The sequence below is a fragment of the Mesocricetus auratus genome, unplaced genomic scaffold (genome assembly GCF_017639785.1).
Source record: "Mesocricetus auratus isolate SY011 unplaced genomic scaffold, BCM_Maur_2.0 Super-Scaffold_100014, whole genome shotgun sequence".
In the NCBI taxonomy this organism is placed as follows: domain Eukaryota; kingdom Metazoa; phylum Chordata; class Mammalia; order Rodentia; family Cricetidae; genus Mesocricetus; species Mesocricetus auratus.
The window spans coordinates 74,485,234-74,507,698 of NW_024429197.1; the positions used below are offsets into that span (position 1 = coordinate 74,485,234).

A 22,465-nucleotide genomic window follows, 5' to 3' on the forward strand; every position below is an offset into this window, starting at 1 on the left:
GGCAGATCTGTGGGCAGCAGGGCGCTGACCCTTAGTCCTGGTCCCTTGGTTGACATGCTTGCTAACAGTTGTTGCTCCATCCCTGCCTAGTGTATTGGCACTCTCCCACCTCTGTGCTCTGGAAGCTCCCTCACCATGCTGCAGCCTGGAGTGCATTCCATCCCCCATGTCTTATAGCCAGAGGGGAACTTACAACATATTCAGTCCAAGCCATCACTGAGCAGGGGAAACGTGGTTGCCAGGAGGACCCAAAGATATAAGAATCACAGAATCTTGTGTAGAATCACAGAGCAATGGAATGACAGTTAGATTAGAACCTATGTCTCTGGACTCACAGTCCAGTGCTCTCTCCCCATTTCAAGACAGCTGCCAAGAATGGGAGCCCAAGCTATGCTATGGGCACTGTCACAGAATGGTTACAAGCTCATAACCCACAGGCAGGCAGACCATACATGGAGCCAGCTGCACCATTCACTAACCATGTGCACTAGGGAAGTAATTTCGGCTTTCTCAGACTGAGTGCTCCATTTCTCCAAGAATTATTCATGATATTCACTCATGTGATACTTGTACTTTTAAAATGTTTTTAAAGAGCTCAATAGACTGCCTGGCCAATAAGAAGCTGTTGTATAAAATGTTTGCTAACTAAAAAGAATGAATAAGGGCTGAGGTATGGCTCAGTTAATATTTACCTAGAGTGTTTATCTAGTATGTATATTAGGCCCCTGATTCAATCCCCAGCACTATCAACAGAACAGAAAATAATAGTAATAATGGTAATGATGATAGATAGATAGATAGACAGACAGATAGATGATAGACAGACAGATAGATAGACAGACAGACAGATGATAGACAGACAGACAGACAGACAGACAGACAGATAGATAGATAGATAGACAGACAGACAGACAGACAGACAGATGATAGATAGGACTGCTCACCACAAATGTAAGAATGGCTCTCTTGCCTGATGTCCACAGCAATCAGGTAATAGGTCTAACAAAACCCACATCACATCTCGTTCTCTTTTGTCTTTAGTTTGGTCAGGCCCTGGGTTTGGCTCACACAGAGCTCCAGCAGTCTGGGGCACCAGGCCTGGGAAGCTGGAAGGGATGAAGAGCTGAGGCTGGGGGAAAGCCAAAGCAAACTACACAGGACAAATGGTGTGGCAGGGGCCAAGATGCACTTCGCAAAAACTGTTTGCACAGCTGGAGAGAGACCCTGGCAGGCCCGGAACACCCCTCTTTTGGTCCTTGGGAACTTCACATTGGGCCCCTTAAGGCCAGGAGCAGAGGACCTCAGGCGCCTGCTGCTCTCTGTTCTGTATCCTAGTTAGTATCCTAGCTACTGTTCCCGAGAGTATATTCCTCCCCTCTAGGGTGTGGCTTTCCTGGGCAGGACCCAGGCCTGGTGACCTCCTGGGTCTTCCTGACTACCGATGGCAGTAAGGTAGCCCTGACCACACCCTCACTGCATTCCTGTCATGGAGGAGAGACCAAACTCACACGGTGGCACAGAACGACCAAGCTATGATGAGGACCCAAAACAGGGAGCCACAAACAGCCCCGGAGTTGGGAAAGGACAAGGGGTCACTCCTGGGGTTGGAGCAAATCCAACCTTCCTTCCTGAGGCTCACTGGTGTCCTGAGTAGGCACAGTTCTTGCAAAATCGGAGGGAGGAAAGGTTTATTTGAGGAGGGAGTTCAATAAAAGACACAAGGAACCGTAGTTCCCGTGCCAAGGCAGAGAGCACTGACAAGCTAAGGCGATGCTGAGGACTGAGACACACTGTAGACAGAATGGGACGGAGAGTGTCTTGCACAAGAGCCAGGAAGCCTAGAGAGGCAGGTGGGGCCTTCCAAGCTAAGCTGAAGAGTTCAGACAGCAAGGATCACATCAGAAGCTTAGAAATACTCATATGCTAAGTGGAAGAAAGGACAAAAGGATTAAGCGGGCGAGTCAAGTCCTCCCTGGCACCCACAGCACCTCTTAGACACAGGGAGATACTTCTCCTTGGTGTCCACAGTCCCTACCTAGTGCAGGGGCAATGCTCAGCCACTAACTTTGCAGTTTATGGCTTTCCATTTTATCTTACAGGACACCTCTACTGTGTGCTGGGTGCTTTACCAATTATAACTCATTTAACCCTTGAAACAGCCCATGAGTGAGATGGTTGTTATTTCCAGCACTGTATGAAGGGAAAACTGAGTTTGCTCAGGTTTACTTAGTAAGCAAAGCATCAGAGTCAGGACTCAGATTCTAGTGGCTTGGCTCCAAAGACCTTAACCATAACATTATGCTGCCCATCATTGTGTGAATAAACAAAACAATGAGGATTTAAAAAAAAAAGGCATCACGGAAGCTAGGAAGGGTTTTTCGCATTCCCTGCTGGGCCGGGCCCAAGTGTGACTATGGGATGTCCACAGACAGCTGCAGCCTGCTGAGAATACAGGCCTTGACGACAAACGCCAGACTTCAGAGTGAGGACACTAGGTCTACAGAAAGCAATCCAAGTGAGCACCCACTTTGCCAGTGGACAAATGACAAAATGTGATAAGAGCAGAAAAGACACCATGGTGACACCATGCCCTGCCCAGCTCCAGGCAAGAGGGGACCATCCCTCTCCTCCCTGGTGAGCCTGCACATAGCCATACTCACTGTGCAGCAGCAGAACCCGGTCCTGGGCACTGATGAACAGCTTCAGCTGACCTAAGAAACAATAAAAGAAACACCTTTACCTCTGCTCCTTGTTGGGGAAACTGAACAATGGTGGAAAAGGAGCTCTTCCGTTCAGGAGAGGCCATCCAAAGGCACGCGTCATCTCTGGTTGGAAGGGGCCTCCAAAGCCACCTGGTTCTGTCTCCTCTCCTTATCAGGAGTCCCTTCTGCAGTGGCTCCAGCCTGATGGATGCCATTCTGATGATGGGGAGCTCACCCTCGCACAGGGAGGCAGCTCGGGCAGACAGTGGACAGTGTACATATTGGCAAAGGGGTAAGACACAAGACACTGTTATAATACTCTGCCACAAGGAGGGCCAGTTGCCTTTGCTGGTAACATACACTGGAATTTATATGTGCGTCCCCTCAATAAGGTGCCTGCCTACCAGAGACAAACTACCCATATATGCACACAGGGCTGCTGAACAAAAGGAAATTTGCCTATAAAATCATCTACAGCTGTACTGGGGGATGGCATGGACTGGTTCTATGTGGCCTGGCATGGGGATATTATTGGCAAGGATTGTTTTTGGTTTTGTTTTTCAGATTACTTTATGTGTGTGAGTGTTTTGCCCGCAAGTATTTATGTGCTTCTTGTTCATGTCTGGTGGCCCCAAAGGTCAAAAAAGAGCATCCGATCTCCTAGAACTAGATTTGGGGATGATTGTGAGACACCATGTGGGTGCTGGGAACTGAATCTAGGTCCTCTGAAAGAACAACAAGTACTCTTAACCATTGCTCCAGTTTTTAAAGGAGAAAAATTGGAGACAAAACACCTGGTGTGTGTGCATACATGTCTAAAAAGGACACCAAACTAAAAGCAGAATTGCCTGGAGGGAAGAGAATGGGGACTGGATGGAAGTAGTTAAGAATTCCAATTTATGTTGTTTTCCAACTCTTGTTGTTTTAACAATATAAATACATCCATGAGCAACAACATTTTTATAACTAAAATTACAACACTCAGGAGATAGAGGCAGGTGGATCTCCAGTTCGAGGCAAGACACAGCAACATAACAAGGTCATGTCACACACACAAAATGGCCTGTGCAGCTCAGCGCTAGAGTGTTCAACTAGCACACACGCAAGCTCCTGGGTCCAATTTCCATACAACAAAGACAGACAGACAGACAGATGAGATAAAAGGAATGGAAGACAGGAAGAAATCAAAGATAGGGAGGGAAATATAGAAAGATGATAATGGACCTGGGTTGGGAAGCAGGCAAAGAATGCAGACCTGAGTGGGGTGGTTGCTTGTTTCTGACTTCTTCCTTTTTATTTAAATAAAAGAAAAATAAAATGAGGTTTCAGGTTAGTCACTTATGTGCAAGTGTTAGAACCTGAGTTCAGAACCCCAGAACCCACATAAACCTGGCACAGTAGTGCATAGTACTCACCATGCTCCTATGGGAGACAGGAGGTAGAGGCAGAATCTCCAGAAGCCCTAGGGCCAGCTACGCTGGTGTATGCATTGGAAGACAACAAATGTCTTAGCTGTGATGAAACACCATGACTGAAGGCAGCTTGGGGAGGGGGCATTGGGCTTATGGTTCCACATTGTAGCCCATCACTGAAGGAAGCCAAGGCAGGAATCTGGGGGTGCTGCTCACAGGCTGACTTGCTCAGCCTGCTTTCTTATAGAACTCAGGACTACCAGCCCAGGGGTGGCCCCTCCCACAATAGGTTGTCTCTCCCCATCAATCATTAATTAAGAAAATGCCCTACAAGTTTGTCTGCAGCCCAATTTGATGGAGGCATTTTCTCAGTCGAGGGTCCCTCCTCTCAGATGACTACAGCAATCAAGGACCAACATCCAAGGTTGTCTTCAGACCTCTACACGTGTGTCTTGGTACATTTACTCCCACATTTGTGCACATAAGAGCAAGCGCGCGCGCGAGCACACACACACACACACACACACACACACACACACGGGGGGGGGCGTGTATAAATCAACCAAGCAAACAAAAATCCCTTAAGTCATCCTCAAAGACAGCCATGCCCATCAATTCCCAGACACAGCAAAATTTCTGAGTCTCCCTGGAGCCTCAGACAGCCACAAGAGTCCATCTACCTGGGGACACAGGCTGAGAGGCCAGAAGAGCAGGGCCAGGCCCCTGTGCTTGCCTACATAAGGCCAATGGCCATTGCCTAGCAATCCCCTCCCTCGGCTCTGTCACCTCCAGTAAGGGAAGTTCACTTCCTGAATGAAAACACTTTCTCTTTTGAATAGCTATTTGATGCTCCATCTAAATGGGCTGTTGGTAACTTTCATTGGCCTGATTTGGTCCTGCCAGCTGTGGACTGTCTTTTCCAGATCTGAAGCCCAGAGTCCTTCAGCTATTCCTCGGGCACAGTGAGACACCCTGTCACTGTCCCAGTTGTTCGTGTGTGTGTGTGTGTGTGTGTGTGTGTGTGTGTGTGTGTGTGTGTGTGTGTGTGTGTCCTCCGTGTGGACTGGTGCCTGAGGCTTGGCTTTGGATAACAAAAAGAAGGGAGTCCTGTGTCTTGAAATTCTGCATGAGGTCCCCAACCACAGTAATCTGGAACCCCTCGATCCTCACACTGGTACAATCTACAAGCTATTCAGACTGCAGCCTTCTACCCATCAGAATTCTTCCTGCTCTCCTGACCAGGATGCAGGCCTTGGAAGCTCGGGAGGTCCAGTCTAGTTCCATGATCAACTGCCCACTTCTCTCCCAGGACCACAGTGCGCATGGCTGGGAGGCAGAACTAATGATGGGGTTGAAACACACTTCAGGCTGTGATCAAATGATACTGGGGGGTGATAAGTTCCTGGGATGAAAGGATGCATGGGAACCCACAGGACCATTATCTTAAGGTCCTTGAAATTGCTACTCTCAGGCTCCCTAGTGCCGAGAAGTCGGCTACAGACCCAGTGCCTGCCTGCTCCAGGGTGGGGTGGGAGAGGAAGGTTTGAAACAGATGTGGCCAGCAGTCATGGGTCAGAGCTCACGAACCCAGTGGCATCTAGGTTTAGCATGAAATGTTATTTATTTGTTTTGAAACCACTGCCAGTGCAAAGTCAGGTCTGGCCCAAACATGTTCTGTTTGAAAAGTCCTTGGAACTGCTACACCATATAATCCCTAACAACAGCCCTTCCCAGAAATGGACACATCCCCAGACACAAATAACCAGTGGTTCCATTGGGCAAATGTGAGGGACAGGGTGCAGATCTGAATACACAGGTTTCTGTCTGTAGCAGAAGTAAGGCCAGACCACAGGTGGCGCTGAAGTAGAGAACGGTCCTAGGACAGTGGTTCTCACCCTTCCTAACGCTGTGACCTTTTAATACAGTTCCTCATGTTGCGGTGACCCCAGCCATAAAATTATTTTCATTGCTATTTCATAGCTGTAATTTTGCTACTGTTAAGAATGGTAAATATTTTTGGAGATAGAGGTTTGCTGTGGGAGTCATGACCCACATGTTGAAAATCACTGTCTAGGTCAAAGATCGGCTCAGAGTTCTGATGAGTCTATAAGATCTGCCAAGGGTGTGTCTACTCAAAGAGGGACTGAGGGCCCTTTCCCATGTAGTAGGGGAGACCTAGGCACGCAGCCAGGCTCCAGGCTCCTGGTCAGGCCCCCCAGGCTCATAAATGAGGATTAGATCAAGCATGGACTACACCTGCCTCCTCTGTCTTCCCCATTAGCCTCCTCTGTCAAATGTCCAACACTCAGGGACCCTGAAGTCATGTTGCCTGGTGGCTAATATACCAGGCGCAGACAGTGACTTGAACCCAAAGGATCCCCAGAGTCAGGACTGGAGACCAAAACTTGGCCCAACACACCATCCTTCCTGTGCAGCACTCTGTTAGAACCCCCAGCTGGCACCTCCTCTTCCATCATTGGACAAGGTACAACAGCTTCACTCAAGAAGCCAAGAGAAGGGGAACAGGAGTAGTGGAGCACACCTTTAATCCCAGCACTCAGAAGGCAGAGGCAGGTGAATCTCTGAGTTTGAAGCCAGCCTGGCCTACAAAGTGAGTTCCAGGACAGACATAGGTACCTATAGAGACCCTGCCTCAAAAAAAGAAAACAAAACAAAAATAAGACGCCAAGAGAATGCTGGCTAGATGGGTCAGTAGGCAGAAGCATGGGCTGCACAAGCATGACAGCCAGAGTCTGGTACCCAGAGCCTGCAGTAAAAGGAAAGAATCAACTCCCACGTGTAGACCTCTGACTGCCATACCCACGCCATGGCATTCACACACCCACACTCACACACACACACACACACATCACACACAGCAACAATATTAATACATAAAAATCTATCGAAAATAAAGGGAGCCAAAAAAGTGCCAAGGAGATGGCAGGTTCCAAGAGACATCTAATCCAAAGAAATGAACCACTGGGGAAGAGAAGACAGGGTGAACCCCAAGTCTTTGGCTGATCTGAATAAAAACCCAGCAAGATAAGGCCCCCACCTTCATTTTGTCCTTTGCAGTAATCCTAGCTCCTCCCTACACTCAAGAGTGTGGCCTGGGAGAGTGCCAGTGCCTTAGAGTATGGAGGCTGAGGACCTGACATCCTCACCCCAGGCTGTGTGCACATGCAGGGGTAGGGGTTGGAAAGGGCTGAACATCTTTTCTGTGTGCGAAGGATCCTGGCAATGGGTGCTCAGAGAGCCTGTAAGGATGTACCAGGGACCCAGAGCCCAGAGCCAAAGCAAAAACAGACAGGGCCTCCGCAGGCCAAGGATGCTGCCGAAGGAACAAGCTTAAAAAGTTTGGAGAGAGCAACAAAACACAATTCTGCTAGACACAGGACTGAGGGGCACAGGCTCACTGTACACGCACAAAGAAAGCAGCCAAAAAAATTCTGTCCTGCAGGCACTGCTCACCAGAAAACCACGGCAAGACAAACTCAGGATACAGTTCAGGGAGACTGGCTCAGAAAACAGCAAGATGTGGGATGTACCCTCTTACCGGACTCCAGGGTCAGCAGACACATGTCTGCAAGAAAGCCCATGCCACTCTGGGGTATGTCAAGAATATATCTATAAGGTTCATATAAAGCAACAATCCTTATAGTGATATATTATTTATGATTTATTAAAGCTTGCCTGAGGATTCAGAAAGCAAAGTCAGCCACAAGTCATAGAAGCCAGGCACACACCTTTAATCCAGGAGCCAGAAGCTAGGAGGTGGTGGTACACACCTTTAATCCTAGGACTGAAGAGGCAGACGGATCTCTGTGAGTCCAAGGCCACCCAGATCTACACAAGACTAATCCAGTCCTAAAGAGAAACGGCTCACACAAAGATCTTAGCACCTGGGATCACACCTTTCATCCCAGCATTAGGGAGGTGTATAAGACAGGAGCAAGGAGTCAGTATCATTTATTCTCCAACCACACTGAGAATAGGAAGTCCCAGGATTCCCCAGCCAAGCTGAGGAGCGGCAACAGTCTGAGGTTTAGTGGAGCCTGGATCGCCTTTCAGCCTGAGGCAGAGTGAGAGCTAGTGCCTGGCTGTTTTGAATTCACATATCCATCAGTCTCTGGGTTTTTTCTTTTTCCCGTTACAAATCATCAAATTTACCCCCAGCCCACTGCTCACTTAAGAACTGTCATACAGAACTGGAGAAGTGGGTCAGTTTGTCACACAAGCACGAGGACCTGAGTTTAGATCCCAAGCACTCACATAAAAAGCCGGAGTGGGGGGTTAACTCTTTCCCAGGAGGCAACAGGCCCTGGGTTCGGTACTCAGCTCCTGGGGTGCGGAGGGGAGGATTTAGAGGGTACAAAATAGGTGGGCATGGCTGCATGCATCTGTAACCAGAGTCCCAGAGAGAGATGGGTAAATCCCTGGTGCTTGCTGGCCAGCCTAGACAAATCATTGAGCTTCAGGTTTAATAAAAGACCCAGGATCAAAATAACAACAGCAGCTACAATAACAGCAACAATAGTAATAATGTGGAAGGCAACAGAGGACAATGCCTGGTGTGGACTGGTCTCCCCACATACGTGCACTCTCACACACGAGTGCACAGACATAGGTAGGTAACGCACAGATGTCGTGGGAGCTCATTCTGCACATAGCCTTGGGGTAGCAGCCCTAAGGCGTGGTCTTGCCTGCTACATGACAGCTGACAAGCTGGGGGATGCTCTCTTGCTCTCACGTGCACCAGGTGTGGTTGGAGACCACCAGTGGAGACGTGGTACGGCTAGAGCTCTTGACCCCTGGGCAGAAGAGCTGGATGCAGGCAGCAGGATCAGCGGCGGCACCCACTTTGCTCTGTGCCTGTGAGTTTGTCTTTTCTTTGCACCCCTTGGTAAACTGGCATTATACTTTTGTGGATTCTCCACCATATGATGCCTAACATGGGGAGCCACATGTAGTTGGAAGTTTTTCCCTGTTTGTCTGGTCCTGCTGGACACATTTCTCTCTTGCCTGCTGGCCCCTACACCCACTTATTAAATAATCGTCCCTCCTGCCAGTTCCCAAGTAACCGCTCTAAGGCTTAATGTTAATTATAATTGTTTGGCCAATGGCTCAGGCATATTACTGAGTAGCTCTCACAATTAAATTAACCCATTTTTACTAATCTGTGTATTACCATGTGGCCATGGCTTACTGGTAATATTCTGGCATCTAACTCCATCAGCAGTTACATGGCGTCTTTCTGACTCTGCCTTCTTTCTCTCCGTAACTCTGTTTGGAATTTCCCACCAAGCTATATTCTGCCTGGCCACTGGCCAAAACAGCTTTATTCATCAACCAATAAAAGCAACACATACGCAGCATATGAAGGAAGGACATCCCACATCACATACATACATACATATACAGAGAGAGAGTGAGAACTATCACATGTTAAAAGTCACAGGGAGGATGATTTCAGTGTACATCAGGGGTTGGGTGTACATGGAACCCTGTTGGGCCCCAGCCCCACAGGGTCTCTGTGATTTGCTGGTCAGCCTATAATTGCAACCTGTTTTCCAGTCCAAGTGCTTCCTGTTTTCTAGTCCTGGCTTACTGCCCTGGCCTTGACCCTCTGACATCAACATCTAGCAAGAGGAAAACGCCCTCTCTTCCACCTGGAGTTTTTTCACTGTGCTGTAAGCCTGTATGTAGGGCTGTTCCCTCCTACAAAAGACAGACCTCTCAGTACTTGCAATAAAGACACACACACACACACTCACCCTCTTCTGGCAATAAAGGCAGCATATGCTTTCTCTTAATACAAACAGCTAGACATCTTGTCTTTCTTTTCCTGATACCTTGGACTTGCTTGTGGCGCAGGCACCACAGAACCCAACCAGCTACTGACATTTACAGATTTGTCCTCCAGTTGTGAGAACTGTTTGCATGCAAGAGGATGGTAAGAAGGAGCCTTGCCTGTTGTCAGTTCCGTGCCTGTGTCAGCCACCTTATCTACACAGGAGCCCTGGTCCAGACTCAGAAAGAATGAGGCATGTTAACCAGCTCCACTTTCTGATAAACCATAGGCAGGTGTCGGGGCCTGGGAGCCACACAGCTCCTGGTCCTTAACCCTGGAGAAGTCTAGTGTCTGCTGGATTGAAAAGGAAGAACCTTGAGTTTTCTTCAGGTTCATCCAGCTCCTCTCTGAGAAGGGCTGAGTGGAGATAAAAACTGCTTTGCGTGACTCTCTGCTTCCTGTGAAATCTGGCATTCATGTGATGTCCCAAGCTGCTTTTCTTTCTGGAAACACTGCCCTCACCAGAGGAGCCTTCCAGCCTACTCAGCACAAACTAATAAATTAGCTTTCAGGTCTCCCGAGGAGTTCAGTTCCTGTGAGTTGTCAAGAAGGGATACCCAGTTCTTCCTGGAAAGCCAGCGCACTACAATCTCTAACCCACCACCATCGACATCCACACTTGGCGGAACCACACTACTAGCAAAGCCATCAGTCCTGCGGAGCTCAGATCCAACATCCCACAGGCCACAACATCCTCCAGTGCTCAGAGCTGCAGGCAACACCGGCCAGATGTTCACAGGTACTCAGAACGTCACTGGGTACTTCTCATTGCTTTTATTCCTCATGGAAACGCCACGGAACAGTTGCTACTTTGAATCCTCACTAAGGTGACTTAAGTGAAGGCTAGAAGTCGACCATCTAGGCTACACAAGCAGTATGGCTGGCAGGTGAGCAATCAGACCCAGGGCATCTGCCGTGACAGGTTTAATGTTTGTTCACAAGGTCCCCTGTCTGAAAGTGGAGACTAGGTTTGGAGAGACAGCTGCATGGTTGAGAGCACACCCTGCTGTTACGGAGGATATGAGTTCCGTTTCCAGGGCAGCTCACAGTCACATGGGACTCACCCCAGGGGACCCCCTGCTTTTCCTGGTTTCTACAGGCACACTGCAGGTTCAGGACCCTAATGGTCATCATGTGTGCCCCAGAGGGTCCTGAACCTGCAGTGTCTGCAGATGCCTGCACCAGATCCACACAGATGGGCCCCTCAAGGAAGTGAGGCTTAGGGGACCCTACTCACTGAAGAACTGTTTGCTACTGACAGATTCAGGGAGAGGGGAAGTCTTCGCCTTCAGTTGTGCCCACTGGGGATCCCACCAGGTTCCAACGGACAGATGGCCCTGGTTAGGCTAGATGAGTCATAAACCCAAACGTTATGCTCCCGGGAGAGGAGCAGGCATGGTAGAGTGGCATTGATAGGTGGGAGGGAGATTTAAAAAAAGCTGGGAGGCAGTGGGGCCCACCCGCCTTTAATCCCAGCACTTGGAGGCAGAGGCAAGCAGATCTCTGTGAGTTCAAGGTCAGCCTATCTACAAAGCAACTTCCAGGACAGCCAGGACTGTTACACAGAGAAACCCTGCCTCAAAAACCAAACAAAACAAAAAGGAGGGATGGGAGAGTAAGCAGAACCCATTATATACGTGGATGAGATTGGCCAAGAGAAAAAGAGAACAAAGGACAGCAAACGCTGACAGAGATGTGAAGAGAGAGGAGCGTTCACTCGCTGCTGGTGGGGGTACTGCATCCACCGTGGAGACCAGCATGGAGGTTTCTGACATTAAAAACACCTACCACATGCCCAGGACGCCACTTCTAGGCGTACACCCTGAGGACTCTGCTTCCCACCACACCGACACTCACATCTGTTTCTGTTGCTTGGTTCACAAAGCAAGGAAATGAAACCAGCCTAGATGTTCACCAAGAAAGGAATAGATAATGAAGACATGTTATGTGTACACAATACAACTGTACTGGACCAGAAAGAAAAACGAGTTTATGAAAATTTCAAGAAAATGGATGGCTCAGAACAATCTTTCTACAGAGCACTTCGACTAAAACTCAGAGAGCTTTGCTCTTCCTCACGTGCAGACCCTGGCTTCCAGTGTGTGTGAGAGTACGTGAGCGTGTGCATGTGTGTGGATGCGTATGTGAGCACGTGTGTGGAGGCAGGTCAGGAACAAGAGCCGTGAAGGAGAAAGATGGGGGGCCGGCAGGAAATGGAAAGCATGTGACTAGGGATGGAAAGACACACAGGGAGAGAGGGAAGCAGGGAGAGGACCAACAAAACAACATTGTCTTCAAAAGCGGCTCTTTAGGAAAAAGACACAAGTGAGCAAGTAAATAAACAGTAAATGTGCCTATCAGTGGCCATGAGCATGGTTCAGTCAGTTCCAGTGCTTGTCGCTCCCAGAACCCACAGCGAAAGCAGAGAGCCTGCTCCTGAAAATGTCCTGAGTTCCACTGTCGCGCTGTGGCAAACAGGTGTTCTCTCTCTCTCTCTCTCTCTCTCTCTCTCTCTCTCTCTCTCTCTCTCTCTCTTCCTCTCTCTCTCTCTCTCTTCCTCTCTCTCTCTCCCTCCCTCCCTCTCTCTCTTCCCTTCCCCCCCTCACACACATTTCACACATGCACACACAATAATAATTAAAAAAATTTTTTTAATATTTAAACTATCAAAAAAATCCCATGTCCATTTTAAACTGGTCCTCTGTCCTTTCTGGGGTTCTCTCTTTCACATTTGCATGGCTGGCTCAGGAAGAAGCCAGTTGCCAGCAGCCTGTGCAAAGCCAAACAGCCCTGTGAAGAGGACAAAGTGAAGAAAGGTCTCCTAACAATGGATAGCAGGGAACGGAGGCCTCCTGCCAGGAGTCACATGAATAAACCCTCTCTGGGAGGGACCTCCAGCTGCTTAATACCTTCACATAACAGAGTCCCTGGCTTACATCTTCGCTTCCAGCCCTTCGAGAAACCCTGAGAAAAACCATTCCTCTCAGCTACTTCCAAACTCAGGACTCTTACAAACAGTGAAATACAAGTTGTTCAATTTAGCTAATAAACACAGGGATGAATTGCCTCCACAATTAGGGCAATTAAGTCTGATCTCAATTCTGAGGCAATATTTTGATTTTAAGAATTGAAGAAAAAAATACAGTGTTAAAAGATACTATTATAACTAAGAACAGAAGACTTTTTGTATTTTAAGGCCTTTGATTTTCTTAATAAAAAGTGCTGATAGAGGGGCTGAGGAGACACCCTGTGGATAAACCTCCAGTTGCCCAAACATGAAAACCATAGTTCAGATCCCCAGAGCCTACATGAAATGCCGGGCAGGCTTGGTTACTGCCTGTAATCCCAGAACTTGGGAGGCAAAGACAGAAGATCCTCTGGCAAGACTGGCCAAGTTGTGTGAGCATTCAGATGAGCCAAAGACCTTGCTGAAGTGGAGAGCCACTGAGGAAGACAACCGGTGTACACACACACACACACACACACACACACACACACGCATGCACACACTATACACATGCAAAAAAAAAGTTGATCAATGGTAACTATTCTTGCTTGAACTAGAATGCAGAACTGTCCACTCTAACCTGGAACAACCCACACATTTGCTCAATACTTCAGCCTTGGCAGCAAATGCCGTACCCACGGAGCCACCTTCCCAGCTTCAGAGATTTAAAAAAAGTGTTGTGTATTTATTTTATGCATGTGTGTGTGCCTGAATGTGGTTACGTGTACCATGTGCATGCATGTGCTTGTGGAGGCCAGACAGCGAATGTGGGATCCCTTGGAACTAAAGTTACAGGAAGTTGTGAGCTGTCCCTCCAGTCCTCTCCCCCAAGATGTTGCCTGTCTTTTTTCTTTTCCCTCTCTCCCTTGTCATTTCAGTGGTAGTGTCACTGCACACTGGGTGCTTTGCAGGGGATTGGAAGTGTGTAACTATGATAATTCCCACCGTAGACTGGTGGAGCCTCTTCCGGACCCCAAAGCCCATGCTTTGTTCATAGCTCCGCACCCCTGTCTGCTGCTTTCTGCCATGAACGTGCTCTTTTGCAAAATGCTGCGAGTGTAACACTGGATGAAAGTGAATGTGGAATTCCCTTGTGTGTCATAAACTGTCAGTGCGTATGTAAGAGATATCCGTTGTTGTAGAATAACTATGGACAAGAAGGTTGTGTGTGGCGACAGACAAGGATCCTGAGTAGTTCACAAACTTGTGAATAGACATTTTCAGACCAAAATGATATGACTTTTGGGTGTGAATAAGAAATAATTATAGTAAAATGAAAGGAAAAGTCACAAGAGGCAGATATGTGAGACCCTCATGGTAGGAGAGAGCTGACTCCCACAAGCCACCCTCTGACCTGCACGAGCATGCCTGCATGCCATAGTACACAGCTCTAATTTTCTACAGTCTCTGGATTCTGGTGATGAGGAGGTGAACAGGGTTTCTTAGGGCTTAGGGCTCAAGAAATAGGGTTGGAGACCAGAAGTCACTGGATAAAAGATGAGGTTCTTTTGAACCCCAACTTTTCATTGGGATCCCAAAGGATGTGCCCCTGTCATAAGTTCAAGCTCAGCCTGGGCTGTATAACAAGTTGAGACGCAATGTGGGCAACATAGAGAGACACTGTCTATAAAAAGAAAGGCAGCCCTGGGCTGCCAGTGAGTCTAGCACCTGACAAGCCAAAGAAGAGACATTTTTGTAACCTCTGAATGAGGAGGAAAGATAACACCTTTTACAGTAGGCTTGACACCTAAAGAGTGAAGACACAGAATGGGAAGTCAAAGGATGGGCGGGCCAGGCAAGGGCTGGGCCTCAGGAGCTAGGAAATGAGGGCTGTAGCTCTGCTAGAAATAGAGGAGACTTGTAACAACCGAAGGCTTCACAATAAAAGTTTCTACTCCCCAGAAAAGGAATAATTATAAACCCATATGTTGATAACCTCAGATGTATAAAGGAAAGGCTGACAATGATGGTGACAAGAGACTGACATGTTTATAGCTACAGTAGGAATGCTAACATCCTTCTCTTGATAACTGACAGAATAAACAGAGAGAGAAAATAACAAGATGCCGCGACAACACACGACGAGCAAGTGGACCTGAGCTGACACACTAAGAGAGTACTGCACCCACCGACTGCAAGATTCTCTTCCAGGACACCCAGGCTCTTATAATATAGGGTGGTCTGCTGGCCAGCAAGCGAATCTCAGTGAACTGCAAAGAACTCAACGGCTCAGAGGATGGTCTCTGACCAGAACACAAACTAAACAATGAAAACATTGCCAAAGCTATGCTCAGTGGCACCTGCCTGTGATCCCAGCATCCAGAAGGCAGAGACAGAATTGTAAATTTGAGACCTGCCTGATATATGTAATGTAGCAACAGCAGCTTGTCTTCATACAAACAGGACCTGGGATAGGTCTCAAGACAGCAGCAGTGCTGGGTGAGGACCACAGTTTGGCTTGGATCCCTATCACCCATGTGAAAGCCGTATGCTTGCCTGAGCGTGTGCGTGTGAGTGTGCGTGTGTACAGGTACTTTATATTAATGCAGGGATGCTTTTCTGCATGAGTGCCATATGCCATATTAAAGGAGGCTGGAAACGGACTGAAGGACTGAGGAAGAACAAGGAGCTAGAAATGGACAGCAACGCTGAGGAATTTCTCAATGCTCCCAAGCAGACGGACTACAAATGACAGGGAAACAAACAGACACTAAGGACTCTGCCCAGCAAATTATGAGCTCTGGAGAAACGGATGGGCTTCCTGAGCCAAGTGTAATGAGTCTGCCAAGCTCGGGGCAACAGGCCTAGAAACAAGGGCTGATGGCAGTTGGCAGGGACACGTCAATGGCCTCCAGTTCAGAGCCCTGACCTTGCTCTGCCCAACACAGGGAGCAGCAGACGGGCATCTGTCCCAAGCATCATTCTCCGAACAAAAACAGATTCGTTTTCTCTGTGGCTTCAAAAAAGAGGCAGAACACAGGAAGGCAGGGCCCTAGTTAATACCACTGCCACAGCAAACATGGGAAAAGAGAGAGCTGGCAGCAAATTGTGCAATCCCTCAGTCCTCTCCGCCTTCAGAAGCATGCTTCCCTCTGCTGAGCCACCTCAGGGCTGTCCTCACAGCTGTCACCTTTCGGGGTCAGTGGGAACGGCATTTCTAAAGAGCCATAGGTAGTATCATCCATGCCCACAGCTACCTTCAGCCCTCAGAACACAGTCCTGACTGCCCATCCTCTTCCAGCCCAGACACCCTGGAGAAGAGATACTCTGTGCTCTCTCCTGACTGCTTGTCACTTCCAGGATGCCAGAGACCCCAGGGAGGGCAGTGATGAGGCTTACTGGGCAAGCTGAAAACTTAGCATCCTTTCAAGAAGATTTTCTGTAAGTTTCCACCAGTTTTATGAATTGGATTTTTCTATATAAAATAATTGTGCCTAGAAATCATACAGAAATCCCATGAACCCAGAACAACCAAAAATAACACTGAAGAAGAAAATGAAAGGAGCCGGGCGGTGGTGGCGCATCCCAGCACTCTGGAGGCAGAGGCAGGCGGATCTCTGTGAGTTCGAGGCTGGGCTGGACCGACAGCCTCCAAAACAATACAGAGAAACCCTGTCTCGTAAAAACCAAAAAAAAAAAAAAAAAAAAAAAAGAAAAGAAAATGGAAGGATTTGTGCTTTGAAGGTTCAAAACTTACTACAAAACAACAATAATCAAGTCAGTGTGTTCTGTGGGTGGTGCCAAAGAAACAAGTCAGAAGGTCCAAAACTAAAACCACACAGCTGTGGCACTTCAAAAAAACAAAACAAAAAACCAACAATAAAAAAACTAATCTTGCTTTAAAAAACATTTAAAAATGTTTGTTTGTTGTGAGTATATGCATACTGTGCATATACATGTGTGTGCCCTGTATGTGTATATGCCAAGGCCAAAGGAGGATGTAGGCTCCTCTCCTTACCACTTCCTGTCTTGTTCCCTTGAGACAGAGTCTCTCTCACTGAACTGGAGCTTACAATACAGCATAGCTTGAAATATAGTAGTGACTACCTGGTTGGAGATGAGGAAGGAGTAGGGATTGGAAATAATAAGCTAAAGGGCCCATTCTTTTTAGGGTGATGGGAACATTCAAAATTGATCACAATAATAGTTACACAACTCTGCAAATATACTCAAAAACCATGAAGTTGTATACATCCAAGAGTGGACTGTGTGCATATGAGTTATATCTCAGGAGAACTCTTGCCAAAGAATTAACAAATACGCTATTCAAAATAAGAGGGATGACCCTGGAAGACACAACCACAACTACCTACAATGACTTCTTCACACTACACCTAATTACAATAAAGAAGGACTAGCTGGCTCCTGGCCTCAGCTTGTGTATACCTTCCCTTGAAGCCGGTTAAATTCTCAGAAGCAACGAAGCAGTCAGTGAGTGCTACTTGACCTGACAGCCGGTGTACTCATGATACCCACTCTGTGCGGGGGGGGCGACGACACGGGACACTCTTCCTGTATGGAGTTCTGACTGAAATATTTTTCCCTTTGTGTTTCCAAAGATGCTCTCAACTCCTTTAAGTGTTTGCTGACACATCACCAGGTTCCTCCAAGGTAAAGCCTACTGCTGAAGGCCAGCGGCTACCACGTGTGCTGGGGAGAGGCCAAGAAACTAAGACACTTTAGCAAAGACACTTTGCTACCACATTGGCTACAAAAACTGATCTGACATCATAGTTTCCAAGTCTGGATCACTGAGGTTTTCAAAGGTTAGATTCTCAGGATACATGCTTTGTTATTAAAGTCTACTCTTGGGAGAGGATCCTGGAGGTCTGTGTGCTGGGGTGGGACAGAGCCCGGTGGGGTAGAAAATTTGCCTACTGTTGGAACCACCACAACCTTAAGTGTTGGGGAAGTCCTGTGTATATGTCAATAAAGCACTGTCTGGCCAATAGGAATCTAGATAGGTGGGGCTAGGAATCCAGGAGGATTCTGGGAAGGAGAAACACAGGAGAGCTCGAGATGTAACCGCCATGGGGTAGGAAGCCCGGAACTATTCTCCGGTAAGAGAAATACTTAGATTAACAATTATGGGGTAATTACTTAAGTCAGAGCTAGCCAATAAGAAACAGGCAAGGCCAACAGCTTCATAATTAATACAGAGTCTTGTGTGTTATTTGGGAACTGCAATGTGGCAGAGCCCAGGCGACTGGCGGGTGATATACCAAAGTGGCTAGCAAGATAAAGCTTCTCTTAACAGAATGGTTGTCAGGAGCGGGATTGAATTTCCACGCAAAATAACAAAAGATTTAAAGGAATTTTAGAAACAGAAGAACAGAGAGAAGCACAGATTTTTAGTAGCAGCATTTTCTCAGGTGGGCTCTGTTTTGCTAGCACAAGCCGAGACTCACGCAGCTCGCTTACCGGAGTCTTCCTGACTCGGCATAAAAAGAAAAAAGAAAAAAAAAAAACAAGGTTGTTTTAAGAGACTCTGCTAACGATTAAAAGGTGTGTGCGTACAGCTGGAAGTGGCAGCTTTTGCTGGATGTCAGCATGGACTGAGGCGGTAAGCTGAAATCACGCTTACGCCCGCCATCTTGGAAGGCAGCAGTTTAAAACAGCCGCGGTTTTAACAGATAAGACACATGGCCAGAAAAACGTAAAGATTTACAGTAAAGTCAGACTTGGATGAAAAAAACCTCTAAAGGTTTACAGTGTGTTTAAAAATATACGTGAGATTGAGAGAGAAAATGAAACGGCAAAGTGGTAAATAAATACAAAAGCCGGCGTTGTGGTGGCACACGCCGGTAGGATTTACTCCAGAGGCAGAGGCAGGCGGATTTCCAAAGAGAAATCCTGTCTCAGAGAAAAATAAATTAAAATAAATAAAGTAATAATATATAAATAAATAAGCCATGTAAAGATGGAAAATACACAGAGAGTCTGGATACTGTACGCTATTATGTTTTTCAGTTTTTTCATTGCTAAGGAAGGAACAGCTACTGAAGTACACTTGATTATAAATGCTGCTGAATTAATTCAACTTATATCTTTTGAAAATGCCTTGACTTCAAAATTTAAGTATAAGGATATGTTACTCAGAAAAGGAGTTTTAGTTTATGTTTCCACAGAAAATGAAAAGCTGAGGATTCCTTCCAGGCTTCTGTGGTTTGATGAACCAAGACCCCCCGGAAGCAGTGGGCCAGGCGTTTCAACAATTGAGACAGCTAAGATGATGGAGCTTTACAGACCATGAAAATAAGGACTTATACAGGTTTCTGAGTTTTATCATGGTCCCCATGGTGTGAACAGCGCCCCCTTCCAGCAGGAAGCAGTTTGGAATGAGCGACGTCCTAATTCCCATCTTGTTTATAAATCTTTGTTTTCATTTAAATGGGGTTGTTTATAATTGGCTAATGATAACAGCCGATCTCTTTTTTAATGGTAAAAAGGGGAATTATGGTATGGGTACTGTTTTTCATTTATTGAGACAAAATCAAGGTCAATTTTGTGATGCTTATATTTCTCCTCTTGATTAAGTATTGTGCTTATACTGTTCTTTTAAAACATAATACATAATTGAATACAGATTATAGAGAGTTACTTATAATAGAATTTATAGTTAGGTAAGTTAGGTTTTCTAGATATATAGAGATGTATTTGAGATAGATAGTCTTCAAACCTTTCAAAGACCTTCAGAAAATGGCATTTAAAATGGTTTAGGGTTTTTCTTGACAATGAGAAATGTCTGCTCCTGGCAGCACCAATTATGTCTGAAAGGAAGATGGGCATCGAAGAAACTTGTTATGGAGTTTGCTTTCAACATGACAAGATTAGCCATTTAGGCAAGAAACTGCTCTTGTCTGTACTGCTTGACTGTTGTTGTATAATCTGGACATGCAGGACCCACAGGAAAGTGACTGCTGAACTCAGTCTTACAGGGTTCCTGCTTCATGAAAGAGTCTAAGAGACTTTCTACAGGACAAAGAAAAATGGCTGACAGACTGCCAGCGCAGATAGACAGTTTGAAATTTCCTGCTTTGCTGAGAAGTGTTCCAGACACATTGTGGCCTATGGGCTGAAGATGGATGCCCCAACGTTACAGAGGAACTTCGGGTGACTGTCCAGGCAGTAAGATACCTCTGTCAATCCTAGTGTTTATATATTATCCTTCTGTGGTCTTTGATGGAGTTGAAGACAGATGGTTATAATTATAGTTTTCCTTAGTTATGATAAAAGATAATCTACATATAGGACTTTGGACTCACAAGGATGGGATGGATGATATTTTCTTTAGATCTTGCTAAATGTTAATAGACAAAATGTTGTAACTGTGTTCTTACTTGATAACTGTTCTGTCATATACAATTTGACTATGTTAAAGTTAAGACCTTTCTTTTTGTTTAAACAGAAAAGAGGAGATGTTGGGGAAGTCCTGTGTATATGTCAATAAAGCACTGTCTGGCCAATAGGAATCTAGATAGGTGGGACTAGGAATCCAGGAGGATTCTGGGAAGGAGAAACACAGGAGAGTTCGAGATGTAACCGCCATGGGGTAGGAAGCCCGGAACTATTCTCCGGTAAGAGAAATACTTAGATTAACAATTATGGGGTAATTACTTAAGTCAGAGCTAGCCAGTAAGAAACAAGCAAGGCCAACAGCTTCATAATTAATACAGCATCTTGTGTGTTATTTGGGGACTATAATGTGGCAGAGCCCAGGCGACTGGCGGGTGATATACCAAAGCAGCTAGCAAGATAAAGCTTCTCTTAACACTTAAGTACAAAAATGCTTCTGGTCTTGTTTGGTGACCGCCAACAGGAATCACCATGAACCCATTAGCAAAGATCATTCAGTGCCAGACAATTAGCAACCCAACAATAAGGTCACTGTGGCAAATGGCACCCAGGAAACAGAACTATCACTGGAAACATTTTCCAAGCATTCAAATAAGTGTCCAAAAGACCCGAGAAGAAACTCCGTCACACAGGCAGGTGGCTCCCCTTTCTCCCCAGTTCCCGCCCACCTCCTGCCCACTCAGGTGACAGCCACGGGTCCAAGCAGCCTGTCTACTTGACAGCCATCAAAGTTCCTACCCCGGAAGCCATGACCAGGCTGGAAGATCCACCCTGCCCCAGTCTGGAAGAGAGATTGGTTGAACAAAAGAACACAGAGTGAATGCAGAAAAGTAGTCGCAGCACACCAGCTGCGAAAGGGACTGTGTTTCAAAACTGTACACACAGAATGACATCAATTTTGATAAAATTAGGGAGGAACGGATGGAGATACCTAGAGAATGTAAGCTAAAGTGGTTATGTTAACTTTTGAATGGGGACCTGAAAAAGACTATAGCTCCCTGACCCTCTGAGCTGGAACTCTCCCTGGTCTTGGAGAGCTAAATGTCCCACTGGGATCAACAGGATTGGCTTGTAGGGTTTGGGGACATAAATGGAGCAATTCAGGTGACCCACTTGGACGAGTCATGCACCAAGCGAGTACTCAACAAAGGCATGGCTAGCAAATTCCTCCAGCACCAGGACCAGTGGCGTGCAGGCAGCCAGACGGCAGCCCATCTCTATTCAACCTCCTGCTTTTCCACTACCCTCTCTGCTCCCGTGGGGGGGGAGGGGAGGCAGCAAACTGGAAGAAACAAGTGTGTTGTGCTGTGATGAGCTGGAGAGCAGGGAAGCCAAGGACCCCCTTGAGGGCCCAATTCCTTGTGTGCTCTGCCTTTGAAAGCTGGGTAAAGCCTGCTTCTGTTGCAGTAACCACTCCAGCTCCATAAAGACACTGTATACAAGTTAAATGAGCGTCGGTGGCAAAGCTTGCACTCGGGTTCTCAAGCCCACCGCTGACTAGAGAGAGCCCCTCCTCTCGGTTTGCAGAGGACAAGCCCTTGCAGCACGGAGTAAATGAGGAGCTCGGCAGGCCTGTGACCTATGGAAGGGGTGCAGTCCAGGTTTGCACAGCTGCTGTCCAGCTGGAGGAACAGAAAGTCTTCAACTTTGGGACTTGTAGGGCCTACTGTCCCTTTCTGTTCACCTTAGCACTGATGAGCTCCTAAGGTCTGTCTTGGAGAAGAGATGGCTCCTGTCTCCACCAACTGTGAGTTAGATATCCGATGGGGAGAAATTAGATTACAGCCTCCGGAATAGCCCCCACAAGACAGCAAGGCCACCTGGACCTAACTCTTGCCATCTAGTCCATGAGCCAAAGGAAGCAGGTGACTGAGCTGACCTGACACAGTAACTAGACCCTGATTTAACCTGAGAGCTGGCTAATGTGGAGATCCGTGGTTACAAGGCAGGCCTCTGAAAGACCAACCGCGGTGTGATTGTTCGGGCCAAGTGGGGCAGAACCAACCGCAGCTGGCAGCGGCGGCCTGCAGCAGGTGGTATCCACTGACTCGCTGAGCCTGGAGGACAGGGCAAGAGAAGGTGTCTGAACGGAAAGAGCACCTGCTCCTAGCCTCCCTGCCGTGGTGGGCGCTTG

The 22,465-nt window shown here is 47.1% G+C and overlaps 1 protein-coding gene across 7 annotated transcripts in view; it reads right to left on the reverse strand.

The window, feature by feature from the left end:
- Positions 1–22,465, reverse strand: part of Rgs3 (regulator of G protein signaling 3) — a 137,225-nt gene that overhangs the window by 95,190 nt on the left and 19,570 nt on the right. For all 7 annotated transcript variants that reach the window (XM_040757359.1, XM_040757358.1, XM_040757357.1 and 4 more), the window contains one exon: positions 2,661–2,711. In XM_040757359.1, the coding sequence (XP_040613293.1) occupies positions 2,661–2,711 (51 nt within the window). The remainder of the gene's footprint in view (positions 1–2,660; positions 2,712–22,465) is intronic.